The 26267-nt window shown below is 38.2% G+C and overlaps 1 protein-coding gene across 7 annotated transcripts in view; it reads right to left on the bottom strand.

Moving 5' to 3' along the window:
• Positions 1 to 26267, bottom strand: part of LCOR (ligand dependent nuclear receptor corepressor) — a 60473-nt gene that overhangs the window by 19031 nt on the left and 15175 nt on the right. For 3 of the 7 annotated variants that reach the window (XM_065068289.1, XM_065068290.1, XM_065068287.1), the window contains 3 exons: positions 11266 to 11331; positions 10774 to 10853; positions 1002 to 1134 (listed from right to left, as the gene is read on the bottom strand). Coding sequence is in view for 2 of the 7 variants with exons in the window: in XM_065068287.1 (XP_064924359.1) it covers positions 1002 to 1134; positions 10774 to 10853; positions 11266 to 11331 (279 nt within the window). In the remaining 5 variants the exon portion in view is untranslated. Of the gene's footprint in view, positions 1 to 1001; positions 1135 to 10773; positions 10854 to 11265; positions 11332 to 25103; positions 25197 to 26267 lie in introns of all 7 variants that reach the window. The other 4 variants (XM_065068291.1, XM_065068292.1, XM_065068293.1 and 1 more) reach the window with 2 other exon arrangements.

The following is a 26267-nucleotide window of genomic DNA, read 5'->3' as shown; positions in this document are numbered from 1 at the left end:
CATAATGTATAGTTTGTATTTATTCATTTGAGTGATGAAAGAAAGGCTAAGATACTGTTATCTACTTAAAACACCTTTAAATATTTTGGTCGCTGGGAGGAAGGGCTGAGGACCGGCTACATCAATTTCTAATTCGTTAAACTGAAGTCTTGCATTGTCCCCCAGCAGACAGGTTGGAATTACTGATTTGGCAGATTTTCTTACACATGGGTTAGACTGATAAGTACGAAATACTTTCATTCAGGATGCATTTGGAAGCAACCTCTGGATTCATGTTTCTCAGATCGGTAGAAAACAGCAAAATTAGTTTTGTGCCTTCCTAAGAGCACAGTTTAACTGATGTAACTCTCCAGAAGAGATTTACAGCATTTTCCAGCATTGAGCTATTTTTATTGTTCTCAGCATATTCTGCAGTACTGATTTTTCCAATTATTTTGCTGCTCATGTTTCAAATTCTCCATATATCCCCCTTAGCACTATTCCAACAATTTTTTATACTGGGGATGGGGTGGGCAATCACTACAGACCACAGTGAGAACACTGCTGACCTTTAAGAAAAATCGCATAAGTAAAGATCCAATTAAAATTTAAAATACAGATATATATATCTATATATCTACATAGATATATAGATACATATACATATACACACACACCGCCACTTGCCCCTCCTTCCAAACAGTCCACTCACCCAAACATTGGTCTCAGGGGAGCAGCTCTGCTGGGTAAGAACTGAGTCATTCCTCCAAAAGCGCAACACACTAGTGTTCTCATGGATAGGTTTGTTTTAGGGCTAGATACATTATAGTCTCTTCATCTGTCCCAAGCCCACACTGATGTATTTCTATATTATTTGAGAGTCAATTTTTACTTGACAAATATATAAGACAACTGAAAAATACTGAACATACAATGACAACTTGAACATCAGATCTTTGACAACTGTATTGCGTTCAAAAAGACCAGCAACATGTACCATTTTTCCCCCCAATAAAACCAACCTTTTCTGTAAAAGACTGCATTGAGGAACTCTTCCGCTTGCCTTTCAAATCGAATGATTTTTGCTTGCTCTTGTCTAAGCAGAGCTTCTTGTCCAGCTTCCGAGGCTGGCTCATCCAGACTGACTAAGTGTTCCTGCAAAGATATTTGATATTTGTAAGATCTTTCTGACACCAAGATGAATAAAGTTCCCTAGGCATTAAATATTCTACTAAATTCAAAACTTTGTTAGGTAGTTAGCACAGAGTTCAATCTATTGAAATCAAAACTTGATTTTTGACTGCTCCAGAACATTGTACTTTGTCCTGGTTTCTTGTTGTAAATGCAGCAGAAGCCTGTAAGATTTGATAGCATTACAGGAAATAAGAACCCATTATAAAGAAAATTATTTAGATATTTTACAACATTTGGCTGCAAATTTCACATCTAGCACTTGTTCTTTGGCTATTACTTTTAGTTCCAAGAAATAACTACTGAAGGCAAAACACAGAAAGTTCTTCTTAATTTACACAGTATTCATGCAAACTGAGCAATAAATGACCAAGCATTAGCAAAAACCAGGTCCTTTTGCGCAAAGGATTAGTAGTAGCTACTTTTAAGCGAAATAAACTTAAGTTAGCTGCTTGCAACATCTACAATGAATTAAAACCCATTCTCTTCCTTACAACTGGAAGCAACTGAGTTATCTCAATATTTCAAAACAAGTGTTTTAACTAGCATAATTAAATTGTGTGAGTTGCCAAGATAAATTACTCATTTTAAATATAACTCAAGAAACTAGAAGACAAAGGTTACAAAAATATGAAACCCAAATGCTTGGATTCCCTCCCCCAGACACATCCCCCTTTTCTCATTTCTTTCACAGTAATGCCTCGCTCGTGCTCTTTCCTGGCCCTCTCCCTCCACTTTAATTTTAAGCAATATTAAAGTTACCTGTATTTACCTACTGCAGGAATGCATACACAACCACTCTGTGTTCAGGGAGTGTTTTGTTTTGTTAACCTTTACAAAGTATCAGTTACCACAATATCTAGGCTACATCTGTTTTTTTGGCCTCTACTGTACGAGTAGATTTCAGGTTCATATTCTCATGCAACTAGAAGGGAAGGGAAGAACTGGCAAATCAACTCAAAATAAATGAAAAGAAGGAGTCATTCTTAAGTTCGCACCCTCTCAACTTCAAGAGGTTTAATGAAGCAAGGTTACACACCCAGCCCACAGTAAATTAACGAACATGGCAGTCACATGAACTACGTGCAAAGGGTAATAATATGAAACACTGTGGACTCTGGCCTGAACAGCATGGGCTCTCACCTTCAGATTTGCAAATTAACAGCTTCCAAAAATTCTCTGTCAGAAGCAAGGGGGGATACTACCTCAGACAGGCTATAGAGACAAAGCAGTATCTTATGCTAAATCAGAAGATGAGGAGCATGCGCTGACAGAGGTGGTGGGTGAGTAAAACAACATGTTTGCTAAGGTAAGAGTATCCAGAAGGAAAGACACTGCTTTTTATCCACAACAGAGAGATTCCACACTCGCTCTCAAACCTGCTGGCTCTCATAGGAAAATCAGCACTTTTGAGACAGTCTTAAAGAAAACGGATTTAACTCATGGATTAACTACAATAAAAGCATTCACCTCTGTGCCAGGTAGCCCTGACCCAGTAACCAGCAGTAGAGCTCCCATAGATCGCTGGCATTTTACGAACACACTGAAAATGCATTTGTACTTTTCTGATAATTAAGCTATGTGAAGTATCTGTACAGATTTCACAATAAAAATATTTGTGGAGAACAAGCCCAGTGTTTCTGTAAGAGTTACTCTTCAGATGAGACTTCAAACAACATACTTGAATTTTCCTTTTGAAACTGTATTTCTGTATCTGACAAAATTTAGTGCAGGATCTGTCCTAGTTATTGACAGCCATTCTGAGTCAAGCCTCATTACCTTTTAGGCATTATCAGGATAATTGCAAACTCAGCTTATCAGCTGGTGTAAAAAGCAGGCATTTGTGCAAATTAAGTAATAACAAGTAATCTAGGCATACAGAAGTGTTGGAACAATCAGTGGAATATCTAAGCATTTACAGGCAAACTGCTTTAAGCTTTACTTTAAAAGGAATCTCTGCAAACTGATGTACAGAGATTTGGCAAAAAAAGATTCATTAGAGTTAATTAGCATCCTCTGGCTGACATCACACAAGCCATTGCAAAAAAAGAAAACAAAACAAACCGAACCAAAATAAAACCACCACAAAACTTTCTTTTAATTCAAAGGACAGAGGATTTGGAACTGCAAGAAACATACCCCTATAACCTGATCTCATACTTCGCCCTGTGACAGATTATGGAAGAAGCCTAAAAATAACAATAGCCCCTGCCCAACACAATGCATTTCAAATCTTCCCAGCACTTTTCACAACTAAGACAATATACAGTCAGTATGAGCCTCGCAGCTCAGTTGAAACCAAGTTCAGGGCAGCAGGCCTCACCATAAATGTACCATAAAGTTTATATATAAAGAGTACAATTTAATTTGCCTGGGCTAACTAAAGCTGCACATTTTCTACATAGAGAAGGAATGAAGAGAAAGGAATCACCCAGCAAAAAATATTGTAAGTGGCTTACACTGGTGGGGCTGAATAAAGGATCATTTGATCTACGTTTGGGAGAAGAGGGGAACAGCAAAGCAATGGCAGTGCTTAGTTCTTACTCCCCAAAATAAGGGGATCTCTTACACATGTATGGTTTTTATTAATATCCATGCTAATACATATGAAAATGTAAAGAAATACAGTATAAGAGTCAGATTTAACCTTGTGCAGACGAAAAATCTGCAGCTGCTTTCTGGAACCTGCGATAGAGCAGTGACTACATGAGTCAAAATATACTGGAAAGATTTCTGTTTATTGCATTTTTAAATTATTTTCTTATCAATTGTGTCACAATTATTCCAGCAATCTTCGCAGCTGGTTTGCCCCTAGAAGGAAACTTCAAGTTTTCACACTAAATATTTCATTGTGATTGGTATTCAAAAGCAGTTTCCAAAAGTCTTTGTTTTGGGGATGTGGTTTGTGTCTCTGTGTATCTGGTTTTGTTTTTTACATTTCCCACCATTTCTTCCCAATAACCATTATTTGGATCCGCTATCTTTAGGCTCATCCTCTCACTCTACTCTCCTGAATCACATCAAAGTTTTCAGTACCAACATGCAGGTAGAGGAAGGAGAAAAACCTACTAATATTCAGATAGCATTGTCATTGATTACAAATACCCTGAAAAAAAACCAACCACTTACTTTTACGTATGATTTATAAACATAGGATTAATTCTATTCTCTTTGTGCCTCTCTTCAGGTGGGGACCGTGCCCCAGAGCACCCCTGGAGTTCCATCAGTGAACATGCAATACCACTATATTGAACAATATAGTTTCAGGAAAAGATACTTGGAGTGGTTTGCACATGCTCCCAAAGGGCTGAAGCTCTTTTTGTACACTGAGATATACAGCATAACATAATTAAGTCAAAGAGCCATAGAAATACAGCGCTTGGGTTTTCACAATGCAAGGTCAATGCACGACCTTGAGAGACCACCTAATCCTGGACAGCCTGGCCTTGTCAGCACTAGTGTTGGATCCTCATGGAGACCATCTTTGTAGGAAACTGTAAATGTTAAACTGCTGGCACAAAGAGAAAGTGACGATGGTGGTCTTATATAGATACGGCAACAGCAGCTTCACGTTTAAGCCACAGGACCCACACAGACGGAGAGCGAAGCGCCCACAAGCTAGAATAGCAGATAATTCCTACCCATCTTTGAGGAGAAAACGGAGGAAGGCTTCCCACAGACCACCCGCAGCTGCCCAGCTTACCCATGGACTTAGAGATCCAGTCCAGCCCTCCACCCCACGGCAAGATCAGGAACAGTCAGTTCGACAAGAATGTTTCAGCATCCCTAGGTTGTCTTCTCCAACACTTCATCTTTCCTAAGACTGCACAGTCTTTATAACTCTTAGCCTGTGCGAAGGAGAATAATCTACTATTTTCTGCAAACAAGCCTTAAGGGCACCAGCGACTCTCTTCTTTCCTTCTGCCTTCAAGACCAAGTCATTCTTGCTGCTTTCATTTAAATGCTATTCAGCTTCTTTACATCTCTCTTAAAACGCTACACCCAGCTGAGGTTTCACCAGCATTCAGGTAGCAAGACAAACGCCTCTCCTGATATAGCCTCAAAAATAGTTTACTACTTTTACAGTGCTATCACTTTTCAGACATCTCTAACTTGTGACTTGATAAAATAAGTATGTCTGTCCATCTTGTTTCTCAAAGTTATCAAGATAATTTTCAATTCTGAGCATGTCATTTAAAGCACCTACAACTGCCCTCAGTTGGCATCGACTAAAAATTCAGATGGTTAATTAGTTTTTAGACATCCCTCACTTACTGAATATACATACTTCTATAGTAAACAGTATTATTTCCTCATTAAAATGACTGAGATCAGATGTATCAAATCCCAAACAAATTCAACTTGATTGATTCATAGCTATTGAATATAACTTATTATCTATAGTGGGGGGAGAGAAGAAAAAAAAAAAATCAGTGGAAATACAATATGCTTACATGGACACTTAAGCACAAGCAAAACTGTAACCCTGCATTACTATTAAACACAGCTGGAGATTATCACAAACAGCCTCTTCAGGTTTCAGACTCCATATCAAATTATTCTAAAACCACCTAATACAAAATTGATAGTCTAAATGCTTGAGTTTTTTAAAGTGATAAAATCCATTAAAATGTTTTAGAGCATCTTCCAGCACAGTGAGGATCTCTGTACGGTTTACATACATCCTAAAATAATAAAAAAATGGTAATAGTTTCCCTACTTCAGATATTTCCTTTGCCCTCTTCAATTATTCTATGAGTTAACATTTTAAATGACAGTGGTAGCTTCTCTTCACAATTATTTAGACACTCACCAGTTTACTCATTGTTTATGTTCCTCCATAGTGAAAGGATAGCAGATTCAGACTCATCATAACCAAGTAATGGCATGATATTACCTTTTAGATATTTGTGTAAAGCAATTACATACAAGCTTTTACAAATATTCAAATCATATCAGAGAAACTTTGAATTTCAAAATGACTCCTTCACATGCTGTACCCTCCCACACTTCTTCACAGCTGAAAGAATCCTTAGAGGACCTTACACTGAAGCCCAGGTATTTTAGGGTAGTTTGAAAACCAGACTCAATCTTCTGCTGTCAATATCACAAGACTCCAGAATATGGTCCTAGAAGTCATTTTCTCTCTTGCTATTTTTGTAGCTTAAATATATCTATAAAATAGTTAATGTGCTTAGGAGTATTATCCTTCTTGTTCTGCTGTCACCAACTAATGAGATTAGTTGTGTGTCATCCCCCCTGCTTCTTTTAATACATATGAATTGCTTTATGTAGCTTTAGACAATACTGTTTTCTTTTCCAAATGAATATACTCAACTGAATCCTCTTTAAGGATTCTTTTTCCAATTTTCCCTCTTATTACTGGTGCTTCCTTCTGGCTTTATCTATCTGCATCTTTTTTAAAAAAATAAATCTTAAGCTTGAGCTCCAACTATGAGCAAATGACAGTAGAGACTATCTCATCTGATACAAACGTTCTACACGGAGCCACAGATTTCTTCTGTAGTAACAGCTCCCCCAGTTTATTCAACAAGCCATACTAAAAAATTAAGAGCCATAATTAAAAAGAGACAAGTCATGTACACTTTAAGTTCAGATTCTCTGAATTGATGGGTCTTTTCAGTACCACAACCTTTTAAAAGGAAAAGCTTCATTAAAAAAGCAAAAACAAAAAAAACACACCAAAAAAAACCCACCAACACACACACAAACTCAAACGCCCTCCACCCCCCCAAAAAAAAAACAAAACCAAAAACCAAACACACACGACAACCTTGTAGACTATATTATCTTAAATCTTCCCTGTGAAGGATAAAGCCCACAAGGAATTAAGAATGACCACATTTACAGATTATCCAAATGAGAATTCAGCAGGCTTGGTCCCGTAGAACCCCATCTATTCCCTCTCACTATGAGTGCGCAGCCAGAGCACTTCTGTTACTTTGTTATTTTGTCTTTTTCGCCTTTCTGCCCACCAGTGTACCCGCACATTTCTGCACACAGGCACCCATGTTAATAACCTGGTAGTAGCATCATGGGTAACTAGTTATCCTCTGACCACACCATACTCAAACAATCATGGATTCTGCATTGTATGACAGAATAAAAAAAATTCCAGTTTCTAAAAGTTTTATTGTATTGCACATAACCCTTTGAATTTGGGCAAAAATATATCTGGAAAAAATTTAACTTCCTACTTCATCTATATTTTATTATTACTTTCAAATGAAGACAACTCAATTTCTCTATCAAAAACTGTATTGTATTTTGACTGCCAAAAAATCCATGCATTTGCACAGTATTTGCAAGTAGAACTACAGCTACAAATAAATTAATCTTTTCAGAATACTTCAGCAGATGGTTCTCCATCCTTTGAAGAATGCATGTAATTGAATCTGATTGCTTCTAAAAGCAAGAACCAACATCACTGAAATGGGTGGGAGAGCAAGTGTAGTTTTTTTCCTTTAAACAGCTCTGCCAGTAAACCAATTTGGCTTCCAATTCTCATTGTGCAATTCAGAACTCAATTCTCCTTAAGCACAACTACTGGTCTCCTTAGTTACAGGTAATTCTTAAGGGCAAATGAAATCCAGAAAAAAAAACTGACTATTTTTATTGGTTTTGAACTTGTCAGACCAGGTACCTACGTGTCACGCAAAGGTGGAAATCAAGTACACTGTCAAATTATTCCACAAATCCAAAAAGAGCTATTGGTAGAGATTTACTCATCAGAAAAAAAAGGCCAGCCACAGCCACACACCATTGTAATAAGTGGTTTGTTGCCATCTTGCTCCCATATACAACATCAGCTACACACCTTTTGATTCTGTACCTCAGCAATGTACAAGCACAAACCCAAATCATCCCATCCTGCCCAGTTCTTTTCCTAAAAAGAGGATGAACAATAATTTAAAAAAAAAAGCAGAATAGAGGACGTGACACAGAAAGCGTAACTACTGTCACTTTATGTATAGAAACAGACATGTTCTAGCAGTTACAGAAGACTGAGCCTGTAGCTTCCTAAAGAGTTGAAGGTAACAGTACAGATGTTGAATGGAAGAGATTTCATACAGACTAGTACCATTTCTAATTTAGTTCAGTCCATCAGCTGAAGACTGTCCATCATTTGGCTAAATACCAAATGAATTCACAAATCTTTTTGTAACAGTTAGGTCTCTGATGTTTAATTCAAAGTATGATGATGTCAAATCCATACTATTTGAAGGCTCCCATAAGAAAGTCCTGTTTAACTCTGTATTGCAAGGTAATAACATCAGCAAGAGCCAGCAGTGCAGCAGTTTGATGTACTGCAGAGGAAACAAAGCACTCCCGCCCTGCCACCTCTCTCAGCTGGCACATGAGAACTCTCCAGGTCTAAAAGAAGCCATATTCTTCCCTCAAAAAAAACAACACACCAAACAAAAAACAACCAATATAGAGGCTGGGGGAGAGGAAGAAGAGAAAAAAATAAACCAAAGAAACAAAATGCCCACAACAACAACACACCCCTAAAAAGTCCTACATACTCCAAATAAGCCCCATGCCAAGCACTAAGAGAACCACCCGGATTGACAGAGGAGTCACAAGTCTGATTTGAATGGACTGGTTCATGCTCCTTCCCTGCTCCCTGGCCACACAGCAAACAAGAATGTGCACAAAGCTCTCTTTGCTGTCCCTGTTTACCAATCATCTGTAAGAAAAATGGTTTAAACAGGTGTTTTTGGCTACTGAAACGTAAAGTGACAGAAATTGCTTGGGTTTTATTTATAAAGACTATTCTACCCAAGCCCATAGTGCCTGACTGACACTACCACAACCTTTCTTAACTTGCATTTCTCTCCAGCCTGCTCAGAACTTACAACCTCCTTCCCCTCCACCTCGTGCCTTTGCCATGAGATGCTGCACCCCTTGCTGCATTCCATGTCAATCTGTACACGATCCTAAAATCTCCTTAGACCCCTGATGCCAAAACACCATGGAGCACATCAGATGTGACCACATCTGCATCTTTTCTTTCACCAATTCAAAAGCCACCACACAGTACAATGGAAAACCATGTGAGGAGCCTTAACATAATAACCATCACTAACATAGGAATACATCGTCAGTTTTTCAGCGATACTCACAATCATGGGCTACGCTTCACTTCATGAAACTAGAAAGAAATGCCTAGAAAAGCACATTAAAATACAAATAGTGATATCTCAGCTTCTGACTACAGGTTGTGTGGAAGCTTGAAAAGGACGACTATGCCTAATCAGCACACTATATAGTAGATGTTAATGTTCTTAGTTTTTGTCTTCACCTAACAATCACCAATTTTCAGAAGCTTTATTTTAGTTACTATGGACCTATGAGGACAATTGAGATGTGAACAGTCTTTTTGACGATCTACCCCTACACTGTTAGATTCTGCCAGATGACAACCAGCCTCTGACAGCACCACAGAACTGATTTCTGGATCTACTCAATGCCTTAACTAGAACTGTGCTAGACACCGAATTTTGTCTTTTTATGAGATGACATAAGTCAAACAAGACAGAACTCCTTACAGCACAATACATACAGCTCACCTGCTGTCAGTCTCAATGAAAGAAGGTATTATGCCTTACATGTGTTCTAAATGCAAGCATTCCTAACCCTCCTCCCCCTGCCTTAACAAAAACTGTAATACAAAACCAAGCATAAACTGGCAACATGGCAAGTATTAGTGTCAACAAGGTACTTCCTTTATGAACCAGCCACACAGTCATACATGTTGGCTACTGCAGAGGAAAGAGGGCTTTTGTTTCACTCCTAAGTTGATAGAGATCCACTCTGTGTGTTATTTTACATTGTGCAGGAAGAAGTAGTAGCTACAAGTTCCAGTAAATGAAGTTTTGCCAAGACAGACAAGCCTTCCTTCCTGTGCTGTAGAATGACCATTATTTCAACACATGAGCTCGGCAACAATCACGCATAGCATGATAGCCTTTGTTTCATATAGAGCTACAATCTCATTAAGAAAACAAACTGCGAGTTTACTATGTTGGCAAAGCTGACTTGTCCACATTTCGGCTCTGACTTGGTTATAAACAAGGACAGTACAAAATCTACCATGCATGTGAGCCCTTTAATAAAAGGATATGGCTCACAGGGAAAGAGATTCCAAGATACAGAACAAGAGCCTAGTTGTTAAAATGGACCACATTTCCATACTGAAGATAAGCCTCAGCGTCTGGCTGTAGTAAACATGCACACGCCGCAGTTTGGCTCCCTTGGGAAGCGTTTTGTGATCCCAACAACACCTCTTACAAAGAACTCAAAATAAACAAAAGCCACCAAACAGATAAGAGTCACTACACAGTAAGAAAAAAAAAAAAAAAAAGTCTGCATCACATAATATAAAGAAAAAGTTGCAGAGAAGAGGCAAGTCTGTTCATTGACTTGCATTATTATAATTCAAAAAGCCTTTTTCCAAAGGAGGGGAAAGAGGTACAAGGTTGCAGATTTTCTACGTTCAGTTAACTAGGAGCAGCAAACTCCCTCCCTTTGTCCCTCCCTTACAACTATAATACTAGCTTCACACATCTGCATTGTTACCTTTACTTTTTCTCTTCTCAGGCAGCAGAAAAGACAATTTTCATCAAAAGACCAATCAGAAACACCTTCAGGCTCACAGTCTGTAAATCAGAGGAATAGCAAATTACTTCATATTCATAAACCACAACACAACTGGAGCCAAAAGAGAAATACCAAATTAAATACCTGTTTCACAACATTCTTGCCTGCATTCTGAGGATGCAGGCTTCATTTCAGCCATTTTTCTAAAACCCCAGATTACCAAACTGTATACATTTTATCTATGCACAAATCTGTTTTTCCGAGCACTGCCAAATACACTCCCAGCTACATAAAGATGAACACACACTCATTAGTAATTTTAGCCAATATGATACTAACTGTGAGCACTGCCTGGGGGAGGGGGAAAAAAATCACAAATCACCACGGTAACACACATTTTCTAGAGGCAGAGCTGGGGCTGCTTCTGTCATTAGAAATGCAGAACAAGATACAAACATAGAGATTGAATACCTTTAAACAAACTGAGATCTTTTAATAATCCAGGTCCAAACAGGCCTTCTAGAATACTTTCAAACCCTAAAAGCAAATAAAAGAATTGTTAGCTTTCTAGATTAAGTACGTCACTACAAGAATATTCACAATAGCAGTTCTATATTTATCTGTTCCAAGAACAGAGCTCAACGTGTTTTCTCTAAGTATTACAAGATGCACGGGGTCAGCTGTGATGACTGAACTACTGACAAATCATAGCACAACCTAGAGCCCACCGACTCCTCTACTCTTGTAAATAGCTAGGTTAAAAACAAAGAACATTACGACACTGAAATAAGCCATTTTAAAAGGAAAATAGGAAGTCGTAGGTTCTACAACATGATCAGGTAATTTCTATATGAAAAAATTCTCATGCTTCAGCCTCCAAATTGAAATAAGGTATGTTTTCCCAATTAAAAAAAATACATTCTTCCATCTGAGTAGCATTCAGTTACTTTTCTGAATTTCAGTAAATGTGAGAATCAGTGTTTCCTGGAGAGTTACAGGTTTAAGGAGAGGAAATTTGAAGGAAAGGGATTCAGCAGTGCCACCCCACTAAGGAACCAAATTCCAATCACAGAACAGCATGTAAGATACACAGTCCGATTTACTTCAGTGCCACGATTTATGCCTCACTTAAAATAAATCCAACCAATTTTACTTTATTCCAAAAGAGCAAAAACCTTTACCAAGATTACTGCCATTATTTGGAAATGTTAAATCAATATTACACTAAACCCCTGCTGGCAGTAAAATCTACAGAGCTATTAAGAACCCAATACTGTGAGAAGACAGGTTAGCAGAGTGAATACGAGAAGCACAAAGACCTGTTTAAGGGGGACAGACAAATTCCACCTGCTTATAAAAATGTATTCCCAGTATGACCATAAAAAAAGACTACAACTTAATGTATTTTTCCACCATTAATACTTTTGCTTTGTAGGTTTAATAATGGTTTGCATATAGCTAGAAGCAGCTTCTCCTACTTGCCTTCATCTTTGAGAGGCAGACGAAGAAATGAAAAAAATCATTAGGACGCAAAAATACAGCTTTGAATTCACAGAAACTTGCATGGGTGAATTAGGGACAGACAAACTACCTGAAATAGCCCTTTTAAGAAACCAGTTGAAATCTAAATGACCAGATGCTAAGAAATAAATCGGTTATTACATCGAAAAAGAGCAAGAATTCTAAAATAACTCTGACTATATACAGATCTAATACCAAAGTTATCTTTTGGACAGCAGTCTTCAAAAGGAAAGGACAAGTAGCCTTACAGCCCTCTGGGTGCCAGCACACTAACATCTTTAGATAGCAGATGCAGGATCCTACAGAATTTGCAGACTGCAACAAGACTTAAAAGGCCAAAGCATTGCCAGGGCACACCACCATCCTTGATCTAACACCTGTCAGAGGCTAATACAAAAAACCCCAGACTTATTTTAGAAATAACTGAGTAGAGAACAAAACAAACAAACAACAAAAAAGGTGAAAGAGGGATAGCAAAATAAGAGTAAAGAGAAATAGGGGAGAGATCAAAAAACAAGCTGGAAAAGGAGAAACTTAAAAACATCCCATTGAACAGCACCTTGTCAGGCAGAGAAGTAGCACTGCCTCCAAAAAAAGCCAATTCAGGCTTCAGGAAGTGGCAGGAACAGTGGGAAAGGGCCGACCAACCTGACCTAGAAGAAAAATAGGAGAATCAGGGTACCGACCCATAGGTTTATAACACTGACTCTTCTACGGGGAGCTGACCCCTCAGAATTTGTATCTGAAATGAAACCTTATGGAAAACAACTAGCCAACCTCACTCTATCTTTTTGTTTAAAAAGCTGTATTATATAGACACAAATAAAAATCAGAAGAGCTCCGAAATTTTACTCAAAACCCACCATTCTTAAAATAGTAAGTGCCAGTGACTCATGCCCCACAGTTTGCCACACATGCAACTGCACACTGAAGTCCCTGCCAAGTTTTACAGCTTGGATATTGTACAATCGTAGTTTGCTAGCCCACTGTTCTCAGCAATGCTAATGCCACTCGGGTTTTATTAATATTAAATATTGGATTTAGCAGTTGCATAGCAACAGCAGAACATCTTATGTGCAATGCTTGACATTAAAAAAGGCAAATAAGGAAAGTATGAATGTATTCAAAAATTATACTAAAGACTGGCAAAGCTGCCATGAAGCTGAGCCCTATTCCCCCCAATGCAAAGTGCAACGCGGTAAAGACAGTATAAGCCCTGCGATGTAGTATCCAGCCATTCAGGACTCCAAAAGAGCATATGTGTACAGTTAATCATGCATAATACATTGAAAACAAAATCTTGAAAAAGGAGCTGCCTACTTTTTATAGTATTTTTTCTCTCCATTGTCACTGCTCTTAGAAGCTTGAAAAGAACATTTCTTTTCCCACCGATTGTCCTTTTCCATTTGGCAGATGATATTTTCCTGCATTTCAAATGGAACAGAAATTAACATGGCTGCCTCCGCTAAATTCCGCTTTCTATACTTTCATCATCTATATGTTAGCGTCTGACAGTTCACAGCAGCTGAAGAGCAAGGCCAGGGGAAAACTTGCAGGAATAACAGAATTAGAAGAGAAGAAACTGGATGAAGATCCCAATATTTTAGACCTTTCTCTGGGATACACTCCTCACAATTAAAGCAGCCATACATTTAAGCCTTGTAATGGTACTGGTGACCTACACAAGGGAAACATCTTTAGTGTAAAAATTTAGGAAAAAAGAAAAGGTGTTTGGTTTTGTTTGTGGAATTCTTTTTAACCAAACACCTACAAAGTGTAAAGCGCCTTGTCTACCTCAGAAGACTCTCCAGAAAGTAAAGAATTAGAGGGGGGGAAAAAAGGAAAAAAATTCCAGCTAGAACAAAGAAAACCCTTAGTGCTGAGGCAAGGGTAGAATAACTTTTTAAATGCAGAGATTGTTACACACATAATACTATTTCACAATTTTTAGCTCTAAAAGTAAAGCAATCTTTAAGAAATTTATTCTCTAAAATCTCTTTTGACAAAAATCAGAATATAGATGTGCCATTTTTATTCTAAGAGTAACAAGCACAGAAATTAGAACTAAAAAAAAAAGTTGACTATGATGTTTTCAGCATGGTCAAATTCCACTGGTTTTGTATCCACACCGAAAGAGTTTTATTGTCATCTTTTCTAGCATTTTCAGCCTCCCTTACGTAACCAAACACTTTAAGTCATACATTTAAATTGTAATTATAGCTTGTTGACTAACAGTTCAACGCAACAGTTCAAGTTCAAGCTTTGGAAAAAGAAAAAAAAAAAAGAAAAAAAGAAATCCAATTAGATCCTTGTATCACTATTTTGCATTAAAACTGAGAGTACTTTTCATGAATGACTACATAGCTACCAGGCTCCCTGAGATAACACTATTAGAGAAGCTGGTACTCTAAAGAGGACTTTACTCTCCAGCAACATGGATTAGCCAAAGACATATCCTTGCCTTTAAAAAACAGGAATGCAAGATCTTCAAAAGGAGACAGGGATGCATTTCCGGACTGCCCTGGACACAGAGCCGGGCGTTTCCAACTATGCTTTCTCCCCTGCGACCACACAGCTCAAACATGCTCTTTAATACTCACTACGTAATTCAGACTTACACACGTACCCAGTCAAAGCAGTAAAGTAAAGCTCATACCACCCACTAGAAGTCAAATTATTTTGCAGGTAGTAAAGAAAGGCTACAATTCATCTTTACTATTACATAAATGGTTAAAGACCTAAATTAAAAAATAATAATAAAAAAAAAATAAAAAAAGGTAACATAACAAGGGCCCTGAAGGGGGAAAATAAAACCCAACATACACAGGTATCAGCTCTTCAGCACTAATCTGTGAATATCGATGTGTAAACCAGATCTCAATAGACTAAATAAGTACTGGCCAGGGCAGGAGTTAAATACAGTAGATATTTTCGACCAGTTGCAATGGAAGACAACTGATTCATCGGCATTTATTTATAATAATAATCAGCTTAATACATAGCAATTTGCACTTTAAAAAGACAACTTCAAAAAGCTGGAAACTGAGTCAAATCAATTAAGACAATAGTTGTCTACATATTTTATTTAAATTTCTTAAATATTTAAGAAATTTTTAATAGAAACCCTCAAAACAATAGCATGGGGAGAAAAAAATAGTCTATTAAAAACAAACAAACAAAACAATAACAAAACCCCAAAAACCCAAAACCAAAATGCAATTAAGAGTGAAAGCACAAAGAAGAGGCAAGAGGCTGGAAGTGGGGCAGGGGGATTCGGAGCAGAGAACATAAATAAATGTTGCAAAAGTCAGAGCAAAGAGACACACATGCAGCTTTAAAGTAAGCAAAGATAAAATCAAAAGGAAAGCCCGTATGCATATTACCTAGAAGAATACGTTAGTATATCAACAAATTTTTGATGAAATGGCATATGATCATCAAAAGAATATATATCTATCAAGGTGATGTTAATTAACATTTGTAAGTTAACAGTCTTAAAATGCTATGGAGGCCGATTCTTTTTTTTTTCCTGGGAGTTACTCAAAGAACGTTTGCAGCCGTGTTTAATTCCAGAAAATCTGGAATAATGAGACAGTTCCAAATGGCTGGAAAAAAAAAAATCATCCTTTGAAATGTCAAAATATTAAACAGATAAGTACTGGAGTCACAACTCAGTAAAGGTTTTCAAAAACAAGGAAAAGCTCAGAGGACTGAGGAATTAACAGCAAAAATAGAGCCAATCAACATGGGCTTACAAAATACTATCTTATTTAATTTTACTTCTGTAGAACTAAAAATTTTATTAACAACAATACCAGGTTTGATATAATATTTTTAGAGTTACGTAACATTTTTGGGCTGGCACTACACTGGCTAAAACCAGCTGGGGAAGGAAGAAAAACTAAACAAAACAAAACAAAACAAAATCAGCCAAATACATACAAACTAGATTTAAAATCCATTAGGTGACTGGTCTTGAAATGTTAGTGTCAATGGGAAACCATCAGGTAGTGGCTCTTGGCCCTATGCCATTTAACATTTTAGTCAGTGATTTGGAAGAAAGCAGCCACTAAATTTGCAGGAGATACAAAGACAGGAAGAACAGTAAATAACAAAAGGCCCAGGTCACAGAGGCTGCTTACCAAAGCAAATGCAACTAAACACTACTTTGAAAGGGGGGCGGAGGGGAATGCAGAAAGCCACAAAGCACACATCTAGGAACAGGAAAAACAGCTTCTCAAAGACATACCCAGATCCAGCACCTGAAACTGGAAGCTGATCAAACTCAGCCAGACATAAGACACTCTCAGTTTTACAAGGGTCCAACCGAAAACACACAAGAAAGCGATGCTTTCCCTGTCCAGGATTCTGGAGGTGTCACTTGGGGAAGTGTGGGCTGAGATCTGCTCCCCTTGTACTCTCCCCAGCACCTACATTCATCGTGTTAGGAGTCTCATTAACTAGTAGGAGCCATCACATCAGAATTTTATTGGATTTCTCATGACTAGATTTTCTGGTCAAGATTGGATATATTTATCCACAGCTATGGGATTTGAAGCAGGAATTAATTCAGTAAAAATCTTACAGTTTATGTGTAACACGGGAATTCTGCCTCTTTCAGGACAAAAATCTATTAAACTTGAATGTTTCAGTCACAGGCATCTTAATAGAAAAGCAGGACCAACCAACAAGGGAGGGGAAAAAAAGTCACAGGACAGTTATTAATATACACCAAGTCTCAGGACATGCATATAATTATAAGTTGTGAATGTTCTTTTATTCATGCAACAAAATGTAAGAGCCTCCCATCCACCTATGATGAGAGATCTCGCTATCTGAATGGAACACAGTTAAGTACTCCAAGTTGCACCAACTCTTCCTTAGCTTCCTGGGGAACAAAGAAAGAAAAAGCAGTCCATCTTCAGTAATTTTTCAAAGTTCATGCTTCCACATTCTTGTTAGTGAAACTGCACTGCCCAGGGACTTACTGCAGATATCCTTCTCCAGAGAGGAGATGCTTTAGCAAATCTAAGGACTTTCAGGGGACCTTAAATATCAATACCCTGGTTCTGTATGAGCAAGACAGACATGCGTACAGAACAACTAAGGATGTCAAGATGGTTATACCCGTTATTTTAAACGGTACCTAAGTCCTATATAGCAATATGTAGCTCTTCTATAGCCTTTTTTACCAGAATGTCTTGTGTTCACAAGAAAAAATACATGGTGTCACCTGCTGAGGTCCCTTAACAGGCCGTTGTAGCTCAAGAGAAAGAGAATCCTTTGGCCTTAAACTAAATACTTTATTCAATGTAGAGCAGCATCTCCAGTAGAGAAGTTTCATTTGAAGCAAACAAGAAGCCAGCAAGGTCCATGTTCTGTCAAACCGCCGTTTCACTGCTACAGTAACTTGTCACAGCAGTGAGCTGAGAAATCAAAAAAAGGACCAAAAAAAACCTACTACAGCAGCAGACAAGTATTGTTGATAGAAGTGTTTCTGACCATTCATCCTGCAAGACTAGATTAAAATTCCACTGCTGGTCTGTAATTTCAATAAATAAGACAAAGCTGCAGCAGGCCATCCTCACTCTTCTCTTAAAGCATCCCTCTCAACCAAGCAATTCCTTTTCCTCTGAGAAAAAATTGTCTAAGTACATTTTCTCTGACAGAACATCAAACTCACAGCAAGGCATTTAAAAGTTAATGACCTAAGTATGACACAAACCCAGCTACATATCTAAACTACAGTGCTGCAATGCACTTGCCTTCACAACAGAGAAGAGCCTTGTCAAATGGCCTAAAAGAGGGTAGAATTCTCCCCTCTGCAGGGAACACTCCAGGCCAGGCTGGATGGGGCTCTGAGCAACCTGATCTACTTGAAGATGTCCCTGCTTGTGGCAGAGGGCTTGGAGTAGATGCCCTTTGAATGTCCCTTCCAAATCAAACTATTTTACAGTTCTACAGGGGAGAATGGAGAGGCAAAAAAAGGAAGTTATCAGGCTGTTTTGCAGTTTGCTTCCCATGTTAGCACTCTAACTTGCAGACTATCTCACAACTGAAAAGTCATCCCCAAAAAATCCCAGAAGTGACAAGTTATAAAACTTATTGCCAGAGTATAGCAAGGCAAAAAGCATAATATGGACCATCCCCTGACCCTCTCCCACAGGCAGTATTTTTGTGTGTGTGATCTGATATCAGAGACATGCAACCTTTTTATCTCTAATCAAAAGCCTCAGCAGCAGAACTCAAGGAAAGCCAAGGGCTCTACAATAGCTGTCTCAACATCACCTCCAGATACAGCAATTGCTCTGGCAGACTGAGCCATAATCTTCATGTGGATTTGCGGGGGTGGGAAGATCCTCCAACTTGTAGATACTGCATCATTAATCTGGCTAGTTCTTCAAGTCAGGCATTGTGGGCTTTTGTTTTACATTTTATCTCAAGACCAGGAGGTTTATTGTATGACTATCTGGTTTTCTTCACAGCCAGTCACCACCAACGCAGGAACTGACTGGAATCTTCTAATGTAAATACTTGCATTGTTTTACTTCAGAAAATAAACTAGAAAACAGAAAGACATCGCAAAATGGCAAAGAATGATTCTGTGATTTAGTAACGGCTTATGTGATTCTGTGATGACAGCAGAAGAGTTTCAATAGCTACTGACTTCCTATGTATCTTTAAAAAGATTATTTTTCTCAATGTTAGAATAAGATCTAAATTTAAAACAAACAAACAAACACACACAAAACAAAAATCACACAGAAAAAAAAAACACAAACACAACTTCAACACTAAAAATTGAAGTGAGAGCTGGTTTTCACCATCTCAATTCAAAGACAGTACTTTGATTTGTTCAACCTCCAGGTCCAGAGTTCCAGCACTACCTGGTACAGCTTTCACTGACAAGAAACTATACCAGCTAGCTAGAAAGTTTATAAACAGAGGAGCCAAATAGCCCAAGAATGAGAGCGCTCGATAGCAGAAAATATAACAGACCAAAATTTTTTTCTATAAGACCCAAACATTGTTCAAACTCAAGACAGTTTTTTCCATATCCAATGGTGTTGCATTATTTATTGCAGCAAAATAAAAGCCTTGAAACTTTTTCCTGTTGGAGACAACCTGTTAATGCTTCACTGCCAAGCAAAGTTAAGATGACATTCATTAACTACCAGTGTTTATCCCCATACCCCAAGCTCCCCCAGCACAGGCATAAGAACAGACAGAATTTAGAATTGATCTGCCTGGGGGATGCCTCCCACAGAACAGAGAAGATTTCCAGCAAGGTCAGTTCACTGCTCTACTTTATTTCATGGCCATAGCAAATGCTCATACCACAGATCAGCCAGAGTCAAGTGTGCTGTCAGGAACAACCTGCCGCAAGCAGGTAGAGCAGAGGCCCAAGTCACTTTAAACAATAGAGGAACCATCCATCCCTCTCCCCTAAAAGTTGTGTATGTGGAAGCACAGGATACCAGTGATTTCCAGCCCAGCCTCAAGACATACGTATTGGCACAGTGCAGAAGTGTGTTAAACTGGCTGAGATATTAGCTATACTTCAAACTCCACAGCAGTCCTGTTTGAATACAGTTGCCTTCCCCCAGCAACTCAGTCCTGCCCTACATCATTCTCTGTCTGCAACACACAGCAACCTACCAAAACAACTCAGCTGAAAACCAGCCCAGAAAGGACAGGCACAAGCTGCTGGATCCACTTAAACAAGGACTGCCAGCAGAACCAGCATTTACCAAACCACAGCTCTGATCTAGCAAACCCTTGTAGTGTGACTCCATTTCACCTCCTTTATGACAGGATGTCAGTTCTATCGTCTTACTGAATTCACTCAATACATTATTCTTTCCTTTTTGCATCTCAAGTTGTAAATACCCATTTCACCATCTCTACAGAGATTTTCAAATCTATTCAGGAGTATGCAAAGCGGAATGAAAATTAATTCAACTTAGGAAACTAAACATAGCTACATCACTCATCATTAAAAATCCGATGGTCTTCAACACATAGCACAGACCCGTGAAAGTTAATTGAACATTTCTTCCTTGAGAGGTGAATACACTGAGCTTACCTGTAAGGTAAAAACTGTCAAGAGCATTTTTACTCTGTTATTTGTGATTGTAAAAGTCTGTCTGATGTTAAATAAACCTGCACCATAAGCCATTATAAATGGTCCCAATGAAGGGCATGCTTTCTGACTCCAGATAGCAGATAGCAAACAGCATCCTGAAAAATCTTATGCTATGCAAAGACACACCACTTAAAGGGCAAGTGCTTATTTCACTAAAACACCAGTGAGTATATCTAAATTCTGATTAGCAGCTAACAGAAGAAAAGAATCTGGATCATGGAAAGAAAGCTGAATCATGACTACAGTGAATATGAAGCACACCTGATGTTTTGAGAAGGCTTCCCAGAAACTCTGGAAAAGTATCCTTAGGCCTTTCAGATGGACTGTTCAGTTCTGTCTCAACATAATGGTTGATGTAGGTGAAATCAAGGGGGGATGCAGGCAGCTACACAAAAATGAAAGAGTAACTGAAAGCAGGGCAAAAGACACCCATCTTAAACCCCCAAAACAAAAATCAGCACACACAAAAGTATCTTAACGCTGAAAGACATGAGCACAGAATTCACAGTAGCTACAGAGCAGATTACAGTGCCTAATTGAAGATGTCCCTGCTTATTGCAGGGGGGTTGAAGATGTCCCTGCTCATGGCAGAGGGGTTGGACTAGACAACATTTGAAGGTCCCTTCCAACACAAATTATTCTATGATTCTATGAATTGTCATCACTGAAGTCACATTTGAAAGCGTACCTCAAGTGAGGCATTTGAGTCAGTCCCCTCCAGCTTTATGGTCGTTTGATACATTTTGATACAATAGTATCAAGAGCACAATGGTACCAAGTGAATACATGATAACTCCTGCATACAGTACAGGAGATATAGCTGTATTACTGTTGTTAGTTTCACATCAACAGAACTAAATATTAGCAGAAATATTCTCACCTCTACTTCATTCACACCTTGGGTTATGCTGCAAGCCCTGACATTCCTCTGGCAACAGAGAAGCACAACCACAGCTGCTGACAACTTTGTAACAAAAGATTATAGCAACAAAACAATTTGGTGCTGAAATAAGTAATGGGAACTGAAACTGCCAGATATGGTGGAGTACTAGTCAGTGTAGACTAGGAGTAGTGAACCTTCTTTAAAAAAAAACTGCACAAAGATGCAAAAAACTTCCAGTAAACAGCTATAAGATAGCCTGACCTTTGACGTTTAGTGGAAATTTTCCCAAAGAGCAAAAGCGACTGATAAATCTCTTTCCCTTCTGATGTCATGCAGTGTTTGCCATAATTTCATGTAGCAGTTCTTTGAATCGTAGTAAACTTTTGGCTTCAGATACACATCAACTCCATCAGCTATGCCTGCAGATGTGCTCCACAGGAGAAACACCCCGTTTCTTTAAGGTATTTTGTGTCCAACTACAACTGAGCTTTTCTTTTTCCTTCTTGACAGCAACACGGGACAGAAGAAAGGCTGTTTAATATCAGGCATTTCTGTTCATACACTTCCCTTTCACTAGCAATACAAACAACTGTACAGGTATGCACAGAAGACAATGAAAAGATAATAGTTTTTGTTCGCATTATTTCTAGACAGGAACAATTTCCTGTCCTACCAATAGAACAAGTGGCAGCATCAGGGACAGCTTAGCCAGCAACACTGCTGAAACCAAGACCTCCCTCAGACTGCCCTTGCCTGGTTCCCTTTCGAGACAGACAGCTGAAGGGGGTCCTGGAGCAGAGCTGGAGATCATATTCCAAAAAAACCCTTGGAAATTGGTCAATGCAAAAGTAACACAATAGAGAATACATCTTTTATGATGGCCACTCAGGATTTCACAGTTATGCCCAGGAATCTTTTCTGGGTAGCTACAGTGAATTTGGTGCCTACAGGTATGTTTAACAGTTTATATTGCACTTAACTGAGATATATACACAGTAATTTCAGCTCCTATCATCATCTTTAAGCCTTCCTCAAGCCAAGCAGTTCTGTGCAGCTTTTTGACACTGCCCAGTCTTCTCTATTTCTTTTACTCCAGACCTTTGAGAATTCCTGAAACACAGCATGTTATCAGGCTCTCATAATTAAAGATGTCAAACATTTCATCCTTCGTACTTTAGTTGAGGCCACCCTATTCCCTCACAACTTTTGTCTCCAGTCTAGCTGAAGTTCTTTGCTCGACAGCATGTGTGATCTGAACCTGAGAGAAGACAGCAGTCCCACACTTTCTGCTCAGAAATTACAGCAGAATATCATAATATGCTCACAGTTAATCAAATTACAGGTTTCTAGTCAAGAACATCAAACGATTACAAAGACAAATATCTAGAGATCAACCTTCTAGAACAGCCAGCTTTGCTCCAACTTTACAGTTGATATCTCAATAAAAAGGTCGTGGCAGGCCTATTACTGTCTCAGGTCTGCTCAAAGAATGAAATCCCTGATCAGGATGCTCAGCAGATCTAGAAACAATTATCTGGTGCTAAGTGAAGAAACAATGGGAGAACACTAAGCCTTCTAAGAATCTGCCTACCACAGGCCATTTGTTCAAAATCTGGGTTAAATTTTCAAGGTAATCTACACACAAAGCTTCTCAAACTTGGCATTCCATACTATGTTGTATTGCTAAATTTATTTGAGACTGAAATACCTGTTAACAATCTCTATATGAGGAAACAAAAGAAACACTTCACAGTTTTGAGTGTTGTTTAGCTAGAAAAGCTTCAGTTTTTAAGATGAGGGTCACAGTCCACTTAAATCCAAAGCAGCTCTTTTTGTAACTTCTGAACAGTCCTTTCAGAGCAACATCTCAGAAAAGGATTTCCTAATCTGCAGCCAGAACTGCCAGCAGTACAGACATATAAACAGTGACGGAATTCGATACAAGCTGCACTTCTGCAGGCTACAAGGTACTTATCAGATCCTAAGGGATTAAAAGTCTAGAGTAGCACTAACAGATATTCAAAGTTACAAAACAGACTGATGTCTATGACACTTTGTAAACATCTTCCCTTAAGGTCATCTTTTCCCCTACAGAATTCTTCACAGGTAAGTTTCTCTAAAAGAAAAAGAATATCATGCACATGTAGTGAACAAAGTATGGCATAAAGAGTGAACAGTAAATTGCAGAAGACTGTGTGCAAGAAAAATGATTAACAATTTCATGTAAAGTGCCGTGTTCTCCACTACTGTCAATTTTATACTTTAAATCCTGTGAAGGTTATTTCAGATATAGCTGAGTTTTTTTAGAATACTAGTATCTTGGATACTAGAAATATTTCCATGCTCAAGGAACATTAGACTTCTAGAACACATTGTGCTTCAGCAGATTTGATAAGATAAACAATAGTACTCAATGAGTCCCAAATTCCCTTGAAAAACTCGTAAGCAACCATAAAAAAACTTGTTTTTCTATAAAACCACAGGAATAACATCAGAAGGGGTGGGTGAAGGAATCAGACACTAAGCCACAATGCAGTGGGATCACTAAACCAAAATGCAGTGGGATTCTATAACAAGCGTTGCAAAACACTCCACTTTTTTTAGCACCAGCTCTTCTGAGGAATTTGTCAAAGCAGATAAACCAAAGAACTGCAATCTTACCTAAATTAATTACCCATGTACAGAGCTGGACAATACAAATGAAAATCCAAGCAGAGAAACTCTAACCAATTACTTTAAAATATTGGCCAAAAAGACTGGCAACAGTTTTAACAAAAGAAACTCAAACTACACGAAGAGGACGACTCTTTCATTTACAAGGGAAAAAGAATGGAAGCACACTGGAAAACTAAGGCTGCAGACGAACCTGCAAAATCCATGGCTACACAATGAACATTTCATTCAGCATCAAATTCACTTCAGTAATTTAAACAGTTGCTTATAGTAGTGCTACAATAATTAATTCAATTAAATATAGTAGTAGTTGAATACATGAGACACTCTAAGACATGGCCAAGTCAAAAATACATTTGTAAAAATAGCACATTATTTTAATGCTGACTTCTTTATCTTTGAACTAATTACTGCCAGAAAATTGCTTATATAACAGAAAACATGCAATATCTCATTTTGCAATAACCACACAATCACAAAATACATTTTAAAGAAAGCTGCATTATCAAATCTGCAAAAATAGTTTAGCACAGGGTTTACTCTTCCACACAACCGGTTCCTCACAAGTACCAGAACAATGTGATCTGCGATGCACAGATTCAACGAACTTCAGTGCGCAATTTCATTTCTTTGTTAACACTTATTTGATGCACGTATTTCTATAGATATTTGACTATTTCAAGTATTTAAAAATCTCTCCTACGGTCTGTACTCATGCATTCAGAAGTCTGAAGGGGTCTTTCATAAATATCTTGAACACAGTCTAAAGATTTTATATGTTCTTGGATTAACCTACAGTTAATCTTATTAGACAAAGAGCCAAGATTTTCAAGAACAAGTGCTAAAGCTATAACACTAAATAAGTCTGGCTCATTTAAAAAGCATCCCTGAAATTCTTCCTGCTCCTGCACCCATTTTAGAGTCACCAATAAGCACTACTCAGACTGCAGAAAAACTGTTTCTACCAGCAGGCTTCTGAATATTCATAATGCCGATAAAGCTAATTACATTTCAAAAAACAATAATCTATGTGCAATTATGATATTGGCAACATTTTAATGCAAAAAATTGTTTAAATATACTAACATCCTAGTCTTGGGACATCCAGTCAAGCTACGCAAAGAGATGTGTTTGTCCCTTGCATACTCCCAAATGTGGAAGTAGAATCAAAAACTGGATCTGGAAGAAAGGGTAAACAGCGTGTTAGTTAAATTCACAAAGCATACTATGTTCGCAGGTGTTGCAAACATTAGTGAAGACAAATACATAAATGACCTAGAGAGAAAATAAAATCAGTTTGAAAACAAAAATGTCTCATGAAAAATAACTTCAAACACTCCATGTAGAGGAAACACAAGGACAGGAAGAAGAAGTGAAATGAAAGAAACCCAGAAGCAGCAACAGTGGACAGTCAGCTGAATACTTGCAAGGAAAAATAGTTCGGAGTTGCAGAGGGATCAAACTGAGCAGGGAAATTAAAGTTCTTTCTACACCCTTTGAGTCAGTAACAATAGCCATCTCCTTGCACAATTGCCAGGGACTGAAAAATTCCCCTTCACTCCCAGCAAGTAGAAAGCTCTTCTCAATGGCAAATCAAGTTCTGCAGGAGGTAGGGTTTAATTTTTTTTAAGCAAAGTTAACATACGGTTAGCATAAGCCCACGCAGCAGGTTCTTCCAGTACTTCTGCTGCTCGTGGCTTTGTGCAGAACAGGAGGAAGCTAACAAAATGAATCCATTTTTACAGGTGCAACTCAACCTCATATTGTTCAGATTTATTCATGTGGTCCTTGAGAAAAGAAACCAAAACAGCTAGTTCAACTACTAAAAAAATAATAATAATAAAAACCCTTCACCCTTTACTTTTGCCTTAAAGTTACTTTCCCGAGAATAACGTCCAATCATCCATCACAGTCAACGCCTGCACTACCCAGTTTTAATGGCAAAGGCAAGAGGAAGAAAGAACTGACTCTAGCTTTAGAAAGGCTCCAAGAAAACCCCCACCCGCAGCAGCCACACAAATAAAAATGCAGAAGTTTAAGTAACCAGCATACATCTTCAAGGATTGTCAAGCCTTTCTTCTTCAGAAACACTTCCAGGCACAAACTACAAATGATTTATTTTGTTTCATTCCCAAATTAACTGAATAGGCTAATTTTGGAGGATTTGTTACTCTCAGTAACAAGGCTACTGTGAGGCAACCATGTAGGTGCTTCGTACTCAGAACAGATCACGTATCAAAAAGGAAATTG

The sequence above is a fragment of the Columba livia genome, chromosome 6, assembly GCF_036013475.1.
Source record: "Columba livia isolate bColLiv1 breed racing homer chromosome 6, bColLiv1.pat.W.v2, whole genome shotgun sequence".
Taxonomy (NCBI): Eukaryota; Metazoa; Chordata; class Aves; order Columbiformes; family Columbidae; genus Columba; species Columba livia.
This window is presented reverse-complemented; position numbering and strand designations above follow the sequence as displayed.